The following is a 20,186-nucleotide window of genomic DNA, read 5'->3' on the forward strand; positions in this document are numbered from 1 at the left end:
AATTATCCTGATTCCCTTTATTTCTTATGGGGAAATTTGTGTCATATTTCAAACAAATCACATTTCAACCAGCCTTCTGGAACGGACTAAGTTCAAAGTCCGAGGTACTACTGTACTTGCTGTTGTGTATGCCAGTGTCTTGGACGCAATAGTAAGTGGCTGTTAATTATACGAAATAGTGATGAATTCTGAGACAAGTCACAATGTTTGTAAGCCTGATAGATTCACATTTAACCTAATGAACTTCGGCTTCTAGGTCTATTTATCAGTTAAAAGCTATCTTGGATATTATATGCATAATCAGTGGTATCTACCGAAACTGAGATAGGCATAGTGCAGTCTACTGATAATACATCTTACACTGTACACAATGTATGTGATGAAATCATGTTTTTGGACGAAATTTTAATTATCACATGATACATGAGATCGGGAGATACACGAGTATATATAGGTAAATTATGGTTCTTTTGTATCCTTTATATTTTTTGAGTTTCACAAATGTTTTGGTTTTGGTTGGAAATAAACTGTGCTTGTGTGTTTACGGAGCAAGCTTCAGTTCCGAAATCCGAGAAAATCCAAAAGCTGAACGTGTGGCGCCACCCTCATAACTGCTCAGGAACTAATGACGAATGATTTAAAAACGTCCCATATCATGGGAGTTCCTGGACCACAGAATGCCAGATTTTCGAGGCCAGATTGTATGTGGTTGTAGGTGAATCCTGTGAGTCTAAAAATGTGACTCTGTCTCCTTATTTAACTAATCCTCTCCTCTGCATTAGTGTAGTGTTACATATAGAATTCTAGGTCTTAATTTTATTATGTAATGGTGGACAAGAATCCCATTTGTCAGTGATCTGCATGTACTTGCACACATAATGAATGTTGTTCATTCCTTCAAGTCCTGCCATCTTCTTTCTTAGCCAGTGGGCACTAATAAGTGTATGTAAATCAGTGGCTTGTACTGAAGTTATTCTTAAAATTTCCAAAGTGTTTTTAAAAGTTAATCTTGTTGTTTTCCTTTACATGATTTTCATTGGGATTTTCTCCTATATAATCATCATTTAGTTATCCAACCCCTTCAGTTTAAATGTTCATGGTTTTAGTCGACATTTACCAGTTGAAATGTGCTACATAATGGATTATTCTTGTCCAGATCAATATTTCTTATAACATGGTAGTAAAACTATAGTTGCAAAGTATTATAGATGTTGTGATGTTTACAGGATAAAGAACAAGGGAGTTTGGAACGTTATCTAGTCGAGATGATAAATGATGACGAAATTCCAAGTGAACTATTAGAAAATGAAGCTCAACCTTCAGACAAAAAGGAGAAGAAAGGAGGTATTCTTCAGTATTTGTCAAAACAAGAAGGCAACAACAAGAATAATGAACCCCAAGTGAAAAAAGCTAAGTTCAGCTAATTTGTGCTTGTTTTCCCTCTTGATTAATTCCGTTCTTCATTCCTCATTACTGATTTGGTAAATGTTAATTACTGTATTAGCAGTATTATTAATGTGTTTTAATATGACCACAAAGCTTTATGAAACATACTATATGGATACTTGAATATTTTATGAACATTAAAAAGAATTTGTGAATTGGATGGTCTAAATTACAGTAGTAAAAAAATTTTTAATTCATACCCAAGGATACTAAAGATTTGTTATCAACTGACACAGTTCAAGCTGTTGTTCTGAATACAAAATCGGTAATGAGTTTCAAAGCGCTGTGATAAAGATTTAGATCAAATAAACACTTTAATAACAATTCAAAATGAAAACAGTTGCTTGAGCTCCTCTATACTGTAATGTGCTGAACATGTCAGCTACAAGGCTCTGCAGTAAATTTTTATACAAACTTTTGGCAATTCCTTCTGTGAATATGGTGCACTAATTCATGGATCAACTATACTGTGCACTTACTTGTTTCCCATGAAAATTTTGTTAATTGCTAGAAAGTTTTGAGTAAATAAATATTTTTACACCTGTTAACTGTAAACTCTTAAGGGTGGAGCAGAAAGAAGGAAAACAAGAAATGAGAAATATATTTTTTTAAAGAATCTACAAAAGTACAACGTATATTGAAATTTAAAGCATGCAGGTTAGTTATGAATACATGTAGACTAAGGAAATAAAATCTGGGATAGTGATGAACTAAAATTACTCAAATGGTATGAATGTTAATATTTACAGTTCTTTCCTCATCCAATAAAGTACCAATTTATATCAGAAGAAAAGGGTACAGTGGCTGGTGGCAGGCAAGTGCATGCTATCACTCCAAATAACCTGAAATTCCAGAAAAGATATTACACTTAGTATAGGTAAACCAGATAATTAAATATAAAGGCAAATCCATGCAAATTATTATGTGCACAAATAACATCTATTGTTAAAACAGCTCTATACACAGACTTGGTTGTCTTACCACATACAGCACCCAGTTAACTGAATATATCTGTCACAATCACGTAGTGGAATGTTTGACTATTAAAGTTAGGCTTTTATACATAATGGTATACAGTACATCAATATGTAACCACTGTAAATGATAACTAGTCAAATATTTATTTACTAAAACTTGTCCTAAGTAGCCAAGTTGGTAATCCATTATGAAATATTAACAAAGCTACAAAACTCTGAGCAGATTATTCCAAAAGTCATCTTGGTTAGTGTATTAGACAACTCAGCTGCAGGTTTGTCTTGTGAAATATTACTGAAACTTGTGGGCTACAACAAATAAACTAGTGCAGTAAGTAAGCATGAAATACCTATTCTGTATGTTTTTAATGACGAAAATTTGGTTGAGCACTACTTACAGTGAAGTGTATACAGTACTGCAGTGTTTTAAAAATATATTCAGTTGTGATTACATTTGTGCCTGTGTTTATTCTTGCCTATGTAGGCATGGTGCCTTGTGAGGAAAGGATATTAGTGTAGCTTCCACACTGTATATAGTAGTAAAATTAATAATTATTTAGGTTATTGTTCTGAATATATTTTACCATGTTTAAGCTATACAAAGTATAATGCTTCTCTTTTTTGGGGGGGCATTCACATGTGTGAGACAATTTCTCTTTTTTATATTACTATACTGAAAGGCTCGTTGTAGAATTTTAAGGATAATGTGAAAAGAGGATTATTATGCAAAAGTAATGTGTGAATAATTGCAAGATTTTTTAACCTCTTCCAAATGTGAGGATATTAAAAGTCAGGCTGAGTGGCATATTTCAAACTTGAAAATGGTATCCATCCTCATAATAAGTGACTGGAATATTTACTTGCAGACCACTTGCTACTAGTTTCTGTTTAGCATCAGTGCGCTAGTTGGTAAAGCTATATACTGTACATTATTTTCAAAAGAAAGAGAAGTGTCCTTAAATAAAAATATTTTACTTTTTATTGTTAGCTTGTCAAATGATTTTTGTCAACTGAAAGTGTTGTACTTTATTTTTACAAAATAAAAAATATCTTTACACTATGAAATATTGACCTAATATTATAATATATTAATAATATATACTACAAATTGCTCACTAAATATTAATACAAAATATTGATCTGCTGCTTTCTAAGGTCAGTAGTCCGTTGCAGAACCTGATACAGTACTAATTTTTGTGAAGGTATTTTTGTCTATGCTCAAACACAATGTTTTAACACCAAATATAGCTTCTGTAAAATTTGAGACAATAGTTATTTATTAAAAATGTTCAATGAGCAGTCAATGAACTAAGCATGTAATCAGTGCTCAAATAAGTTCACAAAGATTACCTGTACAAGGGAAGGATTGTTATCAAGTTAAAATCCCAAAAGAATATTACTGTTAACCATGAACCTAAAAACATGAGCAGCAGAGGAACTGGTTGCGGGTATACGCATTAATCAAAGTAATTTCTATTGGATAAGCAGATAGCAATGACTATGACAGTTTGATGGAGTCGTCAATGATCAGTATTTAAGGCAAGCCACTTTGGAAGCCTCCCAAAAAGATACTGTATACAGGGAAAATTATTGCAAGACCAAATATTATAATCATTCCAGGATATATTACTATTTACTTTTGAGCCCAAATGTTAATACCCCTGCCTTATTCAGTTTCTATCTAACTGAATAATATTTGGTGGTGAATCAGATTAAAAGGTAAAAGGAAAATTAAATCATTGAAGCAATGACAAGAACCGAGTTTTTTCTGCTAATTCAGGAATAACTTTCCAAGTCTCCATTAATACCATTACAAACTAAAACTGAGCCTTCAAAAAGGCTACGACTTTTGAACAGTAAAATTACCTGCACAATAAGGTTGTTCATGAAAAGGAGGAAAAAAGGAAGAGGTATAACATTCATAAGAGCCATCAATAAAAAAAAGAACATGGCAGATGTAGCAAACCAACTGGGCTTGAATGGCCAACTATTTAAGTAGTACAACAGTTAGTTTACAAGCTGTTTTAACAAGTGCTGAAGCTATTTTAACATGTGCTGAACCCTGTCAAAAACCACAGACAAGAACTAAGAGTAGGCATGGATGACCAGCTAAAATTAACAGACAAGAACTAAGAGTAGGCATGGATGACCAGCTAAAATTAACAGACAGTACAACAGTACTGTTGCACTTGCACACACAAGAAAACAGGAACTTGGAAACTATTCAAAATATATATGTAGAATCTACAGGTCACTTTTACCAGATACATATGTAATTGTAATAGCCACAATGCCCTCTTAACTTCTTGAATTCTTTATGCTTTTTTGGAAATGCTTGTCACTAATATGCCTTTAAGATCCAAGAGCAAGAAATTGTGATGTCTGGTCGCAGGAAACAAACCCATGTCACCATAATCACAAGGAGGTCACGTTGCAGACTTTACGAATAGAATCTTTTATAGCTCCAAAAATGATAAATTATTAAAATCATGTAAAATGATAAATTATTAAAATCATGAGTGAAGTTTGTATCATCACAACCCCATCACTCATACCACCTAAATTCATGGCCAATGAATGTATGTACCCCTCGACAGACAGAACAGTGGTAGTTCAATGCATGCTACACCTGGACCCTGGGCTTGTAGAGGTCACTGGATAAGACTGGCCATGTTTTCTTTGATAAGGATCCACATCTGTGTAGTAGCTACTAAAGCTAGTCGTATTCCCCCTTCCTCTCCTGTGAGTTATAAGGTTGCCTGATCAGTGATCTTGCTTCTCGTTGGGGGTAACATACAGAATGAGATGGGCCATGTCCACTAAGTCTTCAGCTTTGTTTTCCAGGTTGTAAGCATACTCTTGCTATTGCTTGGTAGCTGTGAAGGAGCCCATCTTCAATGTTGCAACTGAGTGGCCAAATGCAGCTCAGTCAAGCAGAGCCCAACCAACCAAACAGTCACTGAATGATCTCCCAGCTTCTCTGCCTGCCGAATGCATAACCTGCCTATTGATCAGCTTGCCATGTCCAATTCAAGTTGTCATTTTCATGCCCCAACTGTGACTACAGCTTCATCTGACAAATGCACTCACAGTTGGGACAGTGACTGTCCATTTAACTATTGAAGAACTGTATTAGTTTCACCAACTTTAAGATTGGCAAATGTTCAGCTGCTAAGATATTTGACAGTGGCAGTAAACTATGTGAATGTGACCAGTATGATGACCCCTCTGGGAAGGAGGCCAGATTCCCCATGTTCATCCAAACTAACACCTGCAGCAACATGGTTGACACTAATGTGCTTAGGAGTGCTAGTAGGCTCCTATCTGCAGACACTGGGACACTAACTGGACCTCTCTTCCATCTTCAGCCCAGAAGGTGCACAACAGAGATCAGCCCAGAAGGTGCACAACAGAGACCAAGTTGCTGGAAGCAGACATAACTTTACCTCAACGGCAAGCTACTGATAGTACATTTTTATACTTCAGTGACTTCCAGTTATTAGTATGGTAATGTGATCCTGGACAAGAAGCCAACTATTTTTCAGATTTCTGAAGTGATGACTAAAGCTTTCAAAACAGTTGTGAACACATAATTAGGCCAGTACAATAAAACTATCTTATGAACTAAAAACTAATCAAAGTTTAGTGGTAACTTACTCCACATCATCTAAGCTGGTGATGCCTAATTCTTCAGTGAAACTCACCAAACCCTGAGACAGTTTGGCATGTAAAGTTCCCACTCCAGACAGTAATTAGTTTTGGACTGTTATGTAAGCTCCTATAGCACATGGATTTTGACGTTCCATTATCTGAGATCTAAAGGCAAATGGTTATAACCTTGCTTACCCTTTCCCCTACCACAAAAAAATATCCATCAACTGAGTAGTACTTTATCACCAGTAATACCTTAAGAAACAAACGCACCAAATCTAAATGGTCGTAAATTTTACAATAAATGATCAATACACTACATGTCATGAACTGGCTCTTGAATAATAGTGGCACTGCAACTTAGTGGACAAAGTACATATAGCCTAAGAGATACTCTGGAGCCAACTTGCATTGCTTATAGTATACAGCAATTCATATATATGAATAAATAATAGCCTATCCTAACCAACATTTATGATTATCATTCAGTTTAAAATATTACATAATTTACCTATTCAATTTCAGAGGTATATCTAAAAGATGTGTTCCTTCTAAAAAATACAATGTACAGCGAAGCTTAACAAAAACTTAGCTGATTGCAGTAGTTCAATCTACTTATGCTTACATGTGTAAAGCACATAAAACTAAAGCAATATAAAAAAGACCATAAACTTCTTTATGTCTCTGTAATTCAGAATACAGTACCTAAGTTACAAAACACTTAAGTGTTTACTGTGCTTCTCTCTCTCTCTACATATCATGTAAGTATGCAAACATATATAGACTGAAAATATATATATATATATATATATATATATATATATATATATATATATATATATATATATATATATATATATATATATATATATATATATATATATATGTATGTATGTATATATATATATATATATATATATATATATATATATATATATATATATATATATATGTGTTACACTACATTACTGTATTAAGTCCATTTAATATATGTCAACAGAAGTACTGTACCAAAGAGAGAGAAATGGGGGAACAATGAGTGCCTACTCCAATCCTCAGATACACTCCAGGGAAGTGCACTGTGGTATCTGACCAAGTACTTCCAGCCAAGCCTCAATCACAAGCTTCCAACTACTGTTCAGCCCTACCTGACAAGCTAGCATGGGCAAAAGATACTTTCAGGATCATTTACAATAATCTCTCACTATATTATACTGAGAAGAATAAATAGTAAATGCCACAAAGTAAGCACTCCTGTTTTACCGCAAATGTAAAATCAATGGTGGGTTCACAATGACTGTGCAGAATTGACACTTTCTGTCTTTCTTTACCTACTAATATCTACCATTAGCCATTTTAATTTTCTTAATTTTTAGTTATTAGGCAGAAAATTAGTACATAAAAGCATTGCCACTTTTACATTGTGTTTTTCTATTACAGTATATTTAAAATCTGGAAGCTTTCTTAGCATTAGTCGCATTAATGCGATCTTTTTCACGTGTTGTAATTCTGCTCTGATTCCATTGTTCACACTGTATTATGTTTGATATTTTTTGTGAAGCAGTTTTACCTCACAAAACCCACCACTGACTATGAATGTTTCTTGGATTATCATCATGTGTTACATGACAGTGACTACTTTGGTTTGTGAATTACAATCCTGGTAACACACCTAAGAAATAAATGTGTATAAGACCATTCATTCATCCACAATCATTTCTGGATTAGTCACCTACAATGTATGATGGCCGTAAGTAAGCCTTGTACTATAGTAAATACAATTCTATACCTAATATTTTATCTGCATTTTATTTTTTCTGTACATTACAGTGTTCATACTTCAGGCTATGTCACAATTTTTTCAAGTACAGATTGGGCTCTATACTTGAGATGTATTCAATGCATATCCAACAGTAAATAAGGCATTACAGTAACTCTTTCTCTTAATTAAAGTATTGTATCATAACTTTCATAGCAATTAACTTGAGTTTAGAAAGGTAGTAGAGTATTTTCAAAAAAGTTAACTTAAATATCCAGACAATCACTCATTCTATTTCATTCTTCCCTTAAAAGTTCAACAAATGTTAAAAAACTATAAATTTACCTTTTCATTCTTTCCTTATATACTTGAGCTTCATCTCACTTCTTTGCTGTACTTCCTAGTATTTGAATGGCTATCAAATCATACCCAGCACTTGTTTTGTGATTGAGATTTTTTGCCCAAGCAGTGCATTCCAAATGAATGAGTATATCGCCTGCAAAAAAAGAAAAACGTGGCCTTCTAGCAATTCAGTACTCATTACTGCAATTCATTTATAATACTAAAACCATCACCTTCAATGCATATCTGCTAAACACATGATCAACATCCAATCAAGTCTATTTTCAAGTATGTTTACCAAATGTTTTAAAAAATAAGGAAATCTAACATGCCATAATGATGTTTGCTTTAACCTTACACCTAATGTCTATCAAAACAGAAATGTTTCCCCTGTGAATCAATGTTCGTATATAGCATAATAAACTACACATTGAAAAGCAGGATAACAATAACATCTGTGCTCAAGAATAATTCATTTTAGAAGGTAGAGCATCCCAAAAAAAACTTAAACAAATAACCATCTACAACAAAGCCCATAGAATTGTACACTCATTAATAACAAACAGGTTTACTAATACACTGTGACTTTGGCAGGGTGACATAAGGGGTCTTTAGCCAGAAAATTCTGCAAAGCAAAATTTGTGAATAAAAAGAATGTCATTAATGTAACTTACAGCAAGATTATACAACCTGTTGGTTATTTGTAGATGACAACAAAAAATTTTCCAAGTACAGAAGCCACTTTTAAGTTTCTAAACTACCAAAACATTTATGAATAGAAATGAAAAAGTTCTTACTTTGAGGTTTATCTAGCTGTATCTGAAGCACTGGAGTCATGTAATCAGGATTATCTTTATATGGAAAATAATATGCTGGTATGCCATGCCAATCATTCCAGGGGCTGTAGTACTTGATTACACCTAGGTTTTCCACATCAACTGGAGCCTGTCCTTCACAGTGTATCCATACCAACTAAAGAAAATAATTCAGTTTGCTCAAGGAAAAAGATACAATACATGTATAACATTAAGAACTGACCCATAAAAATATGACAAACACTAGACACTGCTTATCTAAAAACAGGACTAGATTTAAAAAACACATTTAACATCATGAGTTTACCGGTACAAACATGACACCTACCTCTGGTACTTTCCCATCATTGTTCTCTGTTACTTCTGCAATATGATTTCGGAGGTCAACTGGCATAGATTGTGGCAATTCATCTAAAGACTGATAAGTTACTGGTACCCAGTTTTCCACCTACAAATGAAACATAATTATCATGCCTATGAGAACGTTTACATGCATGTGTGGGTATGATTTATTCTATGGACCATAGGCTACTAACTACTTTTGTATCACACTTTATCAGAAAGCAATACATGACAGTGAACATTAATACATCTTTTTATGAAACTGACTTGACATATAACATAAATTACAGGATTTACATGAAGTATGTTTAGTTAGGCACCAAATTAATATCATTACCTTATTTAAAAGAAGAAAGATACAAGGATGCCTAGGATAGCCGAAGCTCATTTCTTCGTTACACGCATTATTTATCCATTCATCCTTGAAAACACAAAAGATGTCAGCAGAAGCATCTGGGTAGTTGTCAGGCCCACACTCCCGGAGGTTTGATTTGGAATGATTATGAAGGTCATAATCTATATGCAAAAAGGAACAGTCATTAAAGATTACTATATGACAAAACACTTGTAACTGCCAATTATCTAGATTCAATGAATTAACATTATTTTGCCCACATGCTAATTTTGTCTGCTGCATTCACCTTGCATCTAGCACTCACTTTGCAACAATTCACTTTGAGTAATTAGTGATTTATCATAATAGCTATTTTGATTAGAACTTCCCAAAACAAGGTGTGTATGCATAAAAATATTTTTCATAAAGTTACCAATATTTCTATAGATGATGAAGTTTTGTCACTGAAATCTCAATGATTGAGAACTGCATAAAGCAATTTTATGCCACTAAAAGCTGAAAGGGTTGATTATACAAAATACGGAATTTTGAAAAACAAAACAAACTTTTGACACAAACCCATCAATCATAATGAATCTTAATTTGCAATATCAAAGTCACCTAGGTACATAACTACTAAAGTCTTCAAGACAGATGTAGTAATTTAACAAAAAGTGACTGCTGAAGCAGGCATGTCTTTGACCCTCTGGTAGTTGGGAACCCTTGTCCTCATTCTTTCACTTGAAAGCTTGTTACACAGCTGGAACAAGGGGATAAGGAGTGGACATTTGTTTTGTGATTAAAGGATTTGTATAAAAAATAAGTTTAATTTCATAAAAGCTTCATTTTTTCATGACAAATCCATTCATTGTAATCAGCCTAACTCACTACATTGGCAGGAAGGCCAGAAGATATAGTCCCTGCAAAGGGTTGATGGGTCTAGAAGAGAACTGGGGACAGAATACTGTAAGTCAAGAACCAAGTATCCAAGGGCAAGAGTAAGTAGAGAAAATAGTACCCAAGAACAATCTCATGGGTCCAGTAAGTATATGTTAAAACCCTCCAATTAAAGTACTGTAATGGGTTTGAAATCATGTTAATTGGAGGGTTTTAACAGTGTTATTTCCCTTAAAGGTACAGACCAACTATCCATTCAAATGAGGCATGCTGTTGTAGCTTGTAACTCAAGAAGTATAAATCTCTTAAGATGAATGATGGATGAAGGTGATATGAGGAGGAGGAAGAGCAAGAATAACGTAATACTGTACTTACATCAGGTAAAGGTTGTCTAGCATATTTCTGTAACCTATAAGTGATGTTCTATCATCTCTATTGGCTAATAATGCATACAAACTGGCCACTCCAGAGATGTTTGTGCAGATTTTCCAGAGAATTTATCACTTTGATAACACCTTTGGGAATTTAGAAAACTTAATATCTCAGACAGACCCAAGACATTTCCGAACCAATTTATCTCGAGAAATTACTGTATAATCTTGATCCACACCTTCAGTTAACCTCCTTTCACCAAATTTTATTCTTTCATAAAACTGTAACTTACCTTTCACCAAATTTTATTCTTTCATAAAACTGTAACTTACCTTTCATAAAACGTTTCAGTCTATTTACTACTTGATTATCTCCTGGTCCGTGGGATGAAATGGATTCCCTGTAGTGAATGATAACATCAGGCCCAAGATCTGGTTCATACCTTAATCCTGGAAGATAAATTGGCATAAATGCTGATGAATGATGAACAAATGTACTAAAAGACAGATTAAGTAGTCTCTGAGGGGAGAGTGAGGATATCATAAAAAGGATTGATAGGGCTTCATCTCATCTGATACTTGTATTAAAATTACTCCAAAAATTTAGACAAGAAGAAGCTCCTAAAATACTCTTTAATGGAGAGAATCAGACATGATTTACTGCCCAAATCAGGTTGTTACTGCAAGTGAAGTGAGCCAACAGACTTCTATTCTAAAGCAATAACTTGTGCCCCGTCCAATAAACCATATAACGCACAGGAAGGTATGGCATTTCACATTACTATATTAAGAGTGACACTACAGGGGGCTGATCAAACTTGTTTTCCCTCAAGTCTGCAACTTCCACTGCGTATTTGTTGGTAAGGCTTAGTGTGCACTATGATGCCAAAAGAGTTAAGGCAGCATGCAACAGAACTCTCAAGAGCACTTTCCAGAGTTACACCTATAAGAGCATGGAGTTATGGTGAATCCAAGCTGGAAATACAAGAAATGGGTCATTCTCTAACATCAGCCTTAGAGTTAACTCCTCCAGGAGATGTATGAAGGTCCTCCACAGATTTAAAAACAATGCTCCATACAAAGTAGGTTATGTCCCACATAAATTTGACAAAGCTGCTAAAGGAAGCACATGCAGAAACTATAGAGTGCATAAGACTGCAAGCAAACATCCCTGCACTCTACTTTACCTGATGTAGCTGGTTTTGCTTGCAACACTACACAGGCAGCTGCTGCAAACAGTGTTTCATTTTCTAGTATAAGGTTTAATAGTATATACCACTCAGTTTGCTAAGTTTTATTTTGGTTAAAACTAAATTGTTTAAATGAGGAGCAAATTCATTACTGCTTTTTGCTGGCTGAAGTCTCCTGAATTCAGGCACATTAGTTTCATTTTCTATTCCCTTTATTTATTTATCATCTTTTCCAATAGAGCAAATTAATTTCTGCTGTCTGCTACTGTCTCCTGAATTTAGACATTCTATTCCCTCATATTCATTGAATTATTACCTTTATCTATAAAGTAAATAAGAAAGAAACCAGCAAAATGACTAGGACAAGAGTAGTACCTTCGAAATAGAGATGTAACGCCATCAACTCTGATGAGATGGACAAGTCAAATATTGTAAAGACATAACACCATCAAGTTGGGCAAGATGGATAAGCCAAATATGGCAACTTTTTTTTTTTCTTCTTTTTTTTTTAGGTTTTCATAAAAGAGAAGATGAAACTTTTTGTAAAGGATAAAGCTGGTTTGTTACATCTCTCTAAAAGATGAGGTATTAGTTTCAAGGAGTTACTTCAGAGTAACACTTCAAGTAGGCTTAGAATGCTCTCTTTATAGTCAGAATAGCCAGAGCAAAGTTTGAAGAATGATGACTTTAACAGAAAATGAGATGAATACTTTGGCAGTGATACAGGTTAACACAGGGTTAGGCCCTTGGGAGCAAAAGAAGTTGTTTAAACTCTCAAAAATGCCAAAAAGGATAGAAATGAAGCAACTTCTAGGGTAATATATATGTTGAAATGTTAATTTATTTACAATATTTTTACCAGTAATTATTACTTGTTTGAAAAATTAAATTACTTTTATGTATAAAATAATTTGGGAAAATGCATGAAACACAGGTGATAACTAATAAATTGTATGGCATTATACAAAGCAATCTAGTTCTCTACATTTACTGCAGCTTTATATTATCAAGCACTTAAATAATCAATTTTATCTTGTCTTGTACTTGTTATTAATAGGCTTAAAAAGATCTATAGGTATTTTATTTTTCCACAGAATAGGTTTGCAAAGCTTTACAAAATTAAACATTACCATGGATGAAAGAACACAAGAAGTAATTTATAACTATTATCTTACGTGCAATGAAAATAAGCTTGAGGAGTAATAAAAAAATAAATAAATTATCAATAAGCATAGGATAATAGACCAATTATGCTGCAACACTTTGACAGTGTTGTATCCATAAAAAGTATACCTATTTTACTGAGAAATTATTAGTGTTCTTTCCAGACCACAGAAGTGTTTTATTTACCAGAAACCATTATTGTCAGCTCAATCTCAATTTGAATCTGTCCATTTGGGAGACTGCAGCTACTGAAACTAAAGCACTGTCAAAATATATTGAAAGTTCCTGAGCAGAGGCTGGACATTTTTAAAGGACTTAAATAATTGATTGCCTGCACTGTAATAAATAAATCTAATGTTCTAAGTGACACAGATCTACTACTACTGCAAATACACTGATGTAACATACCTGGCTCAGCGGATTCGTGGGCACCATCTTTAATACTAGCTACACAGGAAATCAACACAATAAATGCGATGCACACCAGTCCCAATTTTACTGAAACATGAAATTTGTGAGATTTTCAAGACTTGAACAGGATAAAAAAAATACACAAGTATGTTAGTCACTGCCACCCCCAACTCTCTCTCTCTCTAAAAATAAATATGTATAGCCATCTCTCTCTCTCAATACCACTCAAAGATTTGCAAGAGGTGTTTGTAGCCAGTATTCCTCTCTTGGATATTGCAACCCTTTCTTGTTCATTTAGCTGGACAAAGCTAGATTTGGGATTATATCATTTTATTGGTAAAATTTTATAGAGAAGCATAAAACTGCAGATCAGCATGATTTTTTTTTTGTCCGATTATACTGGATTAGCTTTATCTAAATTACCTTTCAACAAGTTATGTTTTGGAAGTTCGTTTTCTACTAAATCAGTCCCACGTCAGTCGAACATGTCCTGTATCTGACAAAAAAAAAAAAAAAAAAAAAAAAAAAAAGCCAGACCAACAGTATGCAACCATTATGTCTTATCTGTGTAAAATGTTACTTATGAGATAAAATTATAGCCCTGTCAAAGGAAAAAGAAAAGGCAATTTCCAGATGGATGGAGTTTTCAATACCAGCAAAGAATATTGGGATTTTTACAGTCTATAGCAGAGACCGGCATGTATAATTTCAGAAACAAGAGAAGAATACCTGCTCCAAGCACCCCTTGAAAATTTTGCAGTTATACTGAGAGAGAGAGAGAGAGAGAGAGAGAGCTCTGACCTCCCAACTTCACAAAGTCAGTCAAAACTTAAAGCAAAATGGTCAAATTACTGTCTTCATACTTATGATAGAAATAATAAATTATTTCTTACAAACCTGCAAAGCCCATCGGAAACAAACACAACACTATACAATAGACACGATAATCTAAAAGTTTGGGAGAAGGTTACAGAATGACAAATTCAAAAGCTTGGGAATTACAAATCTTGGTGAATTAATTACAAACCTAAGGCAAATTCAAAATTTGGGAAAAAACTACAGTTGGTAAATTCAAAAGCTAGGGAGAGAGAATTAGAAAGCCAGGCAAAATCAAAATCTTGGGAAATAATTATATTGCAAATTCAAAACCCTTGGTGAGAATTGCACAGTTGACAAATTCAAAGCTGAGGATGGAATTACAAAAGTTGGTGAATTCATAAGCTTGAGACAATGACAAAGGTGGTAAATTCAAGAGCGCAGGGGAGAGTGAAAAATTTAGGAAAATGCAAAAGCCTGGGAGAAAATTATAATGTTGATGAATTCATATGCTTGAGAATGACAAAATTTTCAAATTCCAAAGCTTGGGGAAAAAAAAAAAAAGCAATGCAAAATCAAAAGCCTGAGAGTACTACAAAAACTGGGGCACTCTAAAAGCTTCAGAGATAGGAGAAATTCATAATCTTGGCAGAGAAACTAAAAGTTTGGCAAATTTAAAAGCTTGTGGATGACACGTACAACTGGATAATTCAGAAGTTTTAGAGAATTACACATTTGAAAAATTCAAAGGATTAGATTTTTCATGAATTTAAGACTTTGAGAGAGAGTTTGATAACTTCAAAAGACTGGGAGAATGGAAAAGTTAGCGAATTCAAATTACTGAGAGAAAATTACAAAGTGGTGAATTCAAAAGCTTGAGAGAAAATTGCAAAGCTGGTAAATTCAAAAGCTTAAGAGAGAATTACAGCTTGGGAGATAACTACACATTCAAAGGCTTGGGTGACTGACAAAGCTGACGATTTAAAAAGCTTTGGCAAGAAAGTAGGTAAATTCAATAGCTTTGGAGAAATCGAGAAAGCTTGGCATATTTACAAACTTGTTAAAGAATTACAAACTGACAAATTCAAAAGACAGAGAGAGAATTACAAGGCTTGGCGAACCCAAACGCTTGGTAGCGAACTGCACAACTTGGTGAATTATGATGTTTGGAGAGAATGACTGATTTTGGTGAATTCTAAGGCTTGGGAGGGAATGATGAGGCTTGGCAAGATTCAAAAGCTTGGAGAAAATTACAAAGTTAAGAAATGCAAAACCACATCATATAATTTTGGAACCAGTTTTCATTCCATAGAATATATAATTTAGGCCAAAGGCCAAGCGCTGGGACCTATGAAGTCATTCAGCGCTGAAACAGAAATGGACAGTAAAAAGGTTTGGAAGGTGTAACAGGAGGAAAACCTCGCAGCTGCGCTATAAATCAGTTGTTAAGAGCGGGTGGAAAGTAAGATGGAAAATAAATATGAACGGACATACAGTAAAAGGAATTAAATGGGCTGTAACTAGGGCAGAAGGGATGCTACAAAGAACTTTTAAGTAATGCCTATAGTGTACTGTGAAGTGCATTAACGGCACTAACCTCCTACAGGGGATTTAATTCCATCTACTCGAATAGAAAATGTTAATTTAACAACTTTCAGCATCCAAACACAAGTAACGAAATAGGTGATACCAGACCAATAATAGCACCCAAAGTTAAATACAAATAATTTGTAAACTTTCCTCAAAAAAGTCTGAAAAATAAAATTACAATGTGTAAATATTACAAGACTAGTATATGAAATTCAGCAAAGATATATATATATATATATATATATATATATATATATATATATATATATATATATATATGAGAAAGAGAGAGGGCTGTGGCTTCCCAATGAAGCAGGAGTCAATCGAAGTTAAAGCAGAAACAGTGCAATTACCGCCATCATAATAAATTGTTGGAAATAATGTATCATTACTTGCCAACTGTGAAGCCCATTAAAAAAAATAACGTGAGTTGCTTTCATGAATAAGAACACAGTGATCTAAATGAAAAAAGCCAATAACTAAATCCAAAACCATATGACTGCTTTAAAGACAGAGGAATCTCGGTTAAAACTATGTAATATCCATATAATATTCATATATTCAAATACCTTTCAAAATGATAAAAATTTCAGACTCGGCGAAACACACATACACACGCATATCAACAACCTTAAATGATCTTTAACGGAAGTTGTCACAAATGACTGCATTTCTTATCTATTAAACTGAAAGAGTAGAGGAAGCTTTCTACGGAAAGCAGGAACAATATATGAAAGTCTGGGCTATTTAAATCGAAGATAAATTAATTACAGATAATAAAAGAAGCACATTCTATGCTGTTACATAGCTACTTAGGCAACTCTGTCTGAAACGGACAAAGTCTAAGAGAATGAGCGCAAATACAGTGACTTGTCCCAAGTACATGACACAGGCCTTTTTAGTGTGTATCCCACTCCACGTTAGATAAGTGATCACAAACACGTGTGTACAGATTCAAATCAAACTTTCAATCCGAAAAGTGTATTCTAGTTAAATTATCACAACTCGAAGGCAGAATTTATGCTATGTAATGATTTATCCACGACCTTCCACACCTGTTGTTGTTAAAAGTGGTCTTACGTCAGCAATGGGCTTTTGCTTGGGCAGGCAAGAAGTCCACACTAAATCGCATAAAATACAAATGTACCGACGTAACACGACACTGAATCATTGAACCCTCTTTTTTTAATCATTATTTTTTTAACGAGGCCGACAAGACGGGATTTATAGTCCTTTAAAGGGCAACTTCAAAATCGTAACAAGTTGGGTGTATTGTTTGAAACCCCACCCGCTCCCACCCCAACCCACAAAAGAAAAAGTCGCAGGGCGGGAGATACTAAAAACCTGAAAGATTGGAAGAAACAGGTTTGGCTAACCTGTGAGTGGAATACACCACTCAGACAGGTGTTCGGCTTCCGCCCAAATTGAGGTGGGTAATGTATTGATGACTACCTGCTAAAACCAATTCCAATTCAATATATATATAATCATTATTATACTTCTGGGTACACTTCATGAACCTGATACAATTACCTAGCATGTTGCTCGGTCAAACACCCTTAAAGAGGGGGGTGGGGAAGTGTGTGGGGGAGGATCATTATAATTGAGGAAATATAACGGGAAACATTTCTTTTCTCTTAAGGGAGACAACTGTGTGCGAAGGTTATGGAGCAAAGTCATATCCATCGACAAAAGCTAAACGTTTCTTTTTCTTTCAAATCATAAAGATATGGAGGCTGGCAGGTTGCTTAGTACGAGTGCTGTTCAATAAAGTTATCGCTGGCATTATCACTTCCGGTCCGAAATATGTTTGCTATTTAGATGACATCACGGTCATCTTTCTAGACCGCGGATGACATACACTGGAGGATGGAGCGGTTGTGAGACGGAATGCACATCGAGAGAGAGAGAGAGAGAGAGAGAGAGAGAGAGAGAGAGAGAGAGAGAGAGAGAGAGAGAGAGAGAGAGAGAGAGAGAGAGAGTAATAAAGACGATTATACACTCCTCATGACATCGTCAAGGGGTAAGAAATTAGCAACCCGTTCGCGTCACCTATTTCAGGCAGGCGCATACGTATATTAACAATGAGCATAAATTTTGCTAATAATCTATTAAAATACGCGGCTTGGCACGGATAATGAGTGATATTTTTCTTTCTTTCTTTTTCAGTGTTACTTTATGCTCAACACCGGAGATATAGACCAATGAGGAAAGCATATGAACACAAGAAGTTTGATAGACAAAAAAGGCAAAGATAACATAGAATGCGTATTAACCTCGTCAGAATTAAACAAAGTAGTTTACATCTAAACAGCAAACAATATAAATGAAAGAGTAAGCAGTAAAAAACCGTTGCTGATTGTTGATCACCTATAGCCTATATGACAGGTCAAACATTATGTAGTGAAAATATTATACTATCACCCAAGAAATGCATTCATTTGAGAGAAATGCTCAAAGCTGAAAGCGTTAAAAACTCGTGTGCACGACCATGCAATCACAGGAATAAACTACTGTAACAGTATTTGTAACGGTTATCCAACTTAGGTGTTATGGTGTACATCGCGATAAAGATTGCAAAACCAAACTAATTTATGTAAAAGGCAACCTGCATTATAATAACAGAAAGTATACGCACACTCAGGAGACCGGATATATAAAGGTTTATGGATCCATGATGCAACGGTACACGAAAAGGAACATTTGAATGTAATGCACCTATATTATTCAGACAATTTTCCCATGTGAAAAGATGAAACTGCAGACAAGTTTATTCAAAAAGTTACAATAAGGAAAAATAGGTTTTTCATGAATATTATTAAATATATATATAATGTTCTCCAAAAATAAACACAAGTTAATGATGAGAAATATAAAGCGAATGACGCCATGGTAACGAGAGAGAGAGAGAGAGAGAGAGAGAGAGAGAGAGAGAGAGAGAGAGAGAGAGAGAGAGAGAGAACAATGGGTTCAGGATCCTTCGAAATAAGGCAATCGCAGGCATAAGCTGTCCTTGAGGGCTGCACATGCGCAGAAAACAGATGGAAGAGTGGTTATGTGAACAATTCAATTCAAAGGAAAAAATCGGCCATAAACCTAGTCACTTTCCCTCTCTAGTGGAAGTCTGTAAAGTCTGTCAGGTTTACAACGTTTGATAGCTTGTCTTTCGTAGAGTAAAATTCCGTTCCCAAATAAAAATTTTAAAGAGTTAAACGCTATTCACGACACTAAGCACTTTTACAAAAGTCTCTAGAATTGATGAGTGAAACAAAATATTCGTTACACAATTAAGTATACCTTAGTTTAACCAGACCAAAAATCCAAACATGACGCACTTTATCGGAGACAAAATTAGACTGCCTCCGCTCAGACACTAAAACTATTGGCGTGAAATTATATGCACGTTAACAGCAGAAATAAAACCGATACAGAGCAATACACTATTATTAAAAAAAGTTTCAATCAAAATTTCATCTTATAACCACTTCTCACTTACAAACAGTCCAGCCTCGAAGACCGCACACCGTCTTATCTAAGATGCCCATCTTGTGTTCGAAAAATACCTGTCACTTGTTTTGGCTCATCCAAAGTTTCAAGACACTGGTAGTCCTCACAATAGGCTGACTCCGCAGGCTCTAAGCCTAAACGTACCGTACACTAAGATGAGAAGGAGACGCAAAACTTGAAACATCTCTAATGGACATCACGTGTAGTCAGTTGACACTTCGTGTAAACTGAGCTGGCATTTGCTTCATAAGAATTAGTTTATACTTTAGAAACATTCTGAAATGTCAAACGCCATAACAATATACTACTGTCGTGAACTTCGCAAATTTCACGCAACGAGAACAAGTCCCATATAGACTGTATATAGCAACTCAAAACCAGGGCAGTTGGCAACATGTCTGATGAAAATTAAAATCGTGCATTAGTGGACATCACACCAATGTTGAAACTTAACAACTAACACGTTTTTATACTCATATCTTGTCAAGTAATTTATTATCTTCTCCAATATCAACAGGCATACGCTGCACGCATTATCACGCGATAAGACTAAGGTTTTTCCGTTAAAAAAACATAC

The 20,186-nt window shown here is 34.7% G+C and overlaps 2 protein-coding genes across 6 annotated transcripts in view; one reads left to right on the forward strand and one right to left on the reverse strand.

The window, feature by feature from the left end:
• The window catches only part of Marcal1 (SWI/SNF-related matrix-associated actin-dependent regulator of chromatin subfamily A-like protein 1), a 98,365-nt gene extending 94,890 nt beyond the window's left edge, over positions 1-3,475 (forward strand). For both annotated transcript variants that reach the window (XM_067104227.1, XM_067104228.1), the window contains exon 14: positions 1,227-3,475. In XM_067104227.1, coding sequence (XP_066960328.1) covers positions 1,227-1,424 — 198 coding nt within the window. In that variant the 3' untranslated portion in view covers positions 1,425-3,475. The remainder of the gene's footprint in view (positions 1-1,226) is intronic.
• LOC136838757 (sodium/potassium-transporting ATPase subunit beta-2-like) lies at positions 2,030-20,160 on the reverse strand. 4 transcript variants are annotated; one of them, XM_067104230.1, is made up of 8 exons: positions 19,599-20,160; positions 13,694-13,783; positions 11,265-11,381; positions 9,667-9,845; positions 9,316-9,435; positions 8,970-9,144; positions 8,176-8,326; positions 2,030-2,288 (listed from the first exon to the last, which is right to left on the reverse strand). In XM_067104230.1, the coding sequence occupies exons 1-7, from the start codon at positions 19,645-19,647 to the stop codon at positions 8,211-8,213; spliced, it is 846 nt and encodes a 281-aa protein (XP_066960331.1). In that variant the 5' UTR covers positions 19,648-20,160; the 3' UTR covers positions 2,030-2,288; positions 8,176-8,210. The 4 variants fall into 4 exon arrangements, with proteins under 4 accessions (XP_066960331.1, XP_066960332.1, XP_066960333.1 ...); XM_067104231.1 differs by having other exon boundaries at positions 19,754-19,941; XM_067104232.1 differs by lacking the exon at positions 8,176-8,326 and having other exon boundaries at positions 19,599-19,791.
• Positions 20,161-20,186: the final 26 nt, after the last annotated feature.

This window comes from Macrobrachium rosenbergii, chromosome 5 (assembly GCF_040412425.1).
Source record: "Macrobrachium rosenbergii isolate ZJJX-2024 chromosome 5, ASM4041242v1, whole genome shotgun sequence".
In the NCBI taxonomy this organism is placed as follows: domain Eukaryota; kingdom Metazoa; phylum Arthropoda; class Malacostraca; order Decapoda; family Palaemonidae; genus Macrobrachium; species Macrobrachium rosenbergii.

Coding starts and splice junctions, on each gene's coding strand:
- LOC136838757 (XM_067104230.1), bottom strand. CDS start 19,647: ATGGGCATCTTAGATAAGACGGTGTGCGGTCTTCGAGGCTGGACTGTT. Junction 9,436..9,666: donor TCTTTCTTCTTTTAAATAAG/GTAATGATATTA, acceptor TTTCATTTGTAG/GTGGAAAACTGGGTACCAGT. Junction 9,145..9,315: donor ATGATGGGAAAGTACCAGAG/GTAGGTGTCATG, acceptor TATTTTCTTTAG/TTGGTATGGATACACTGTGA.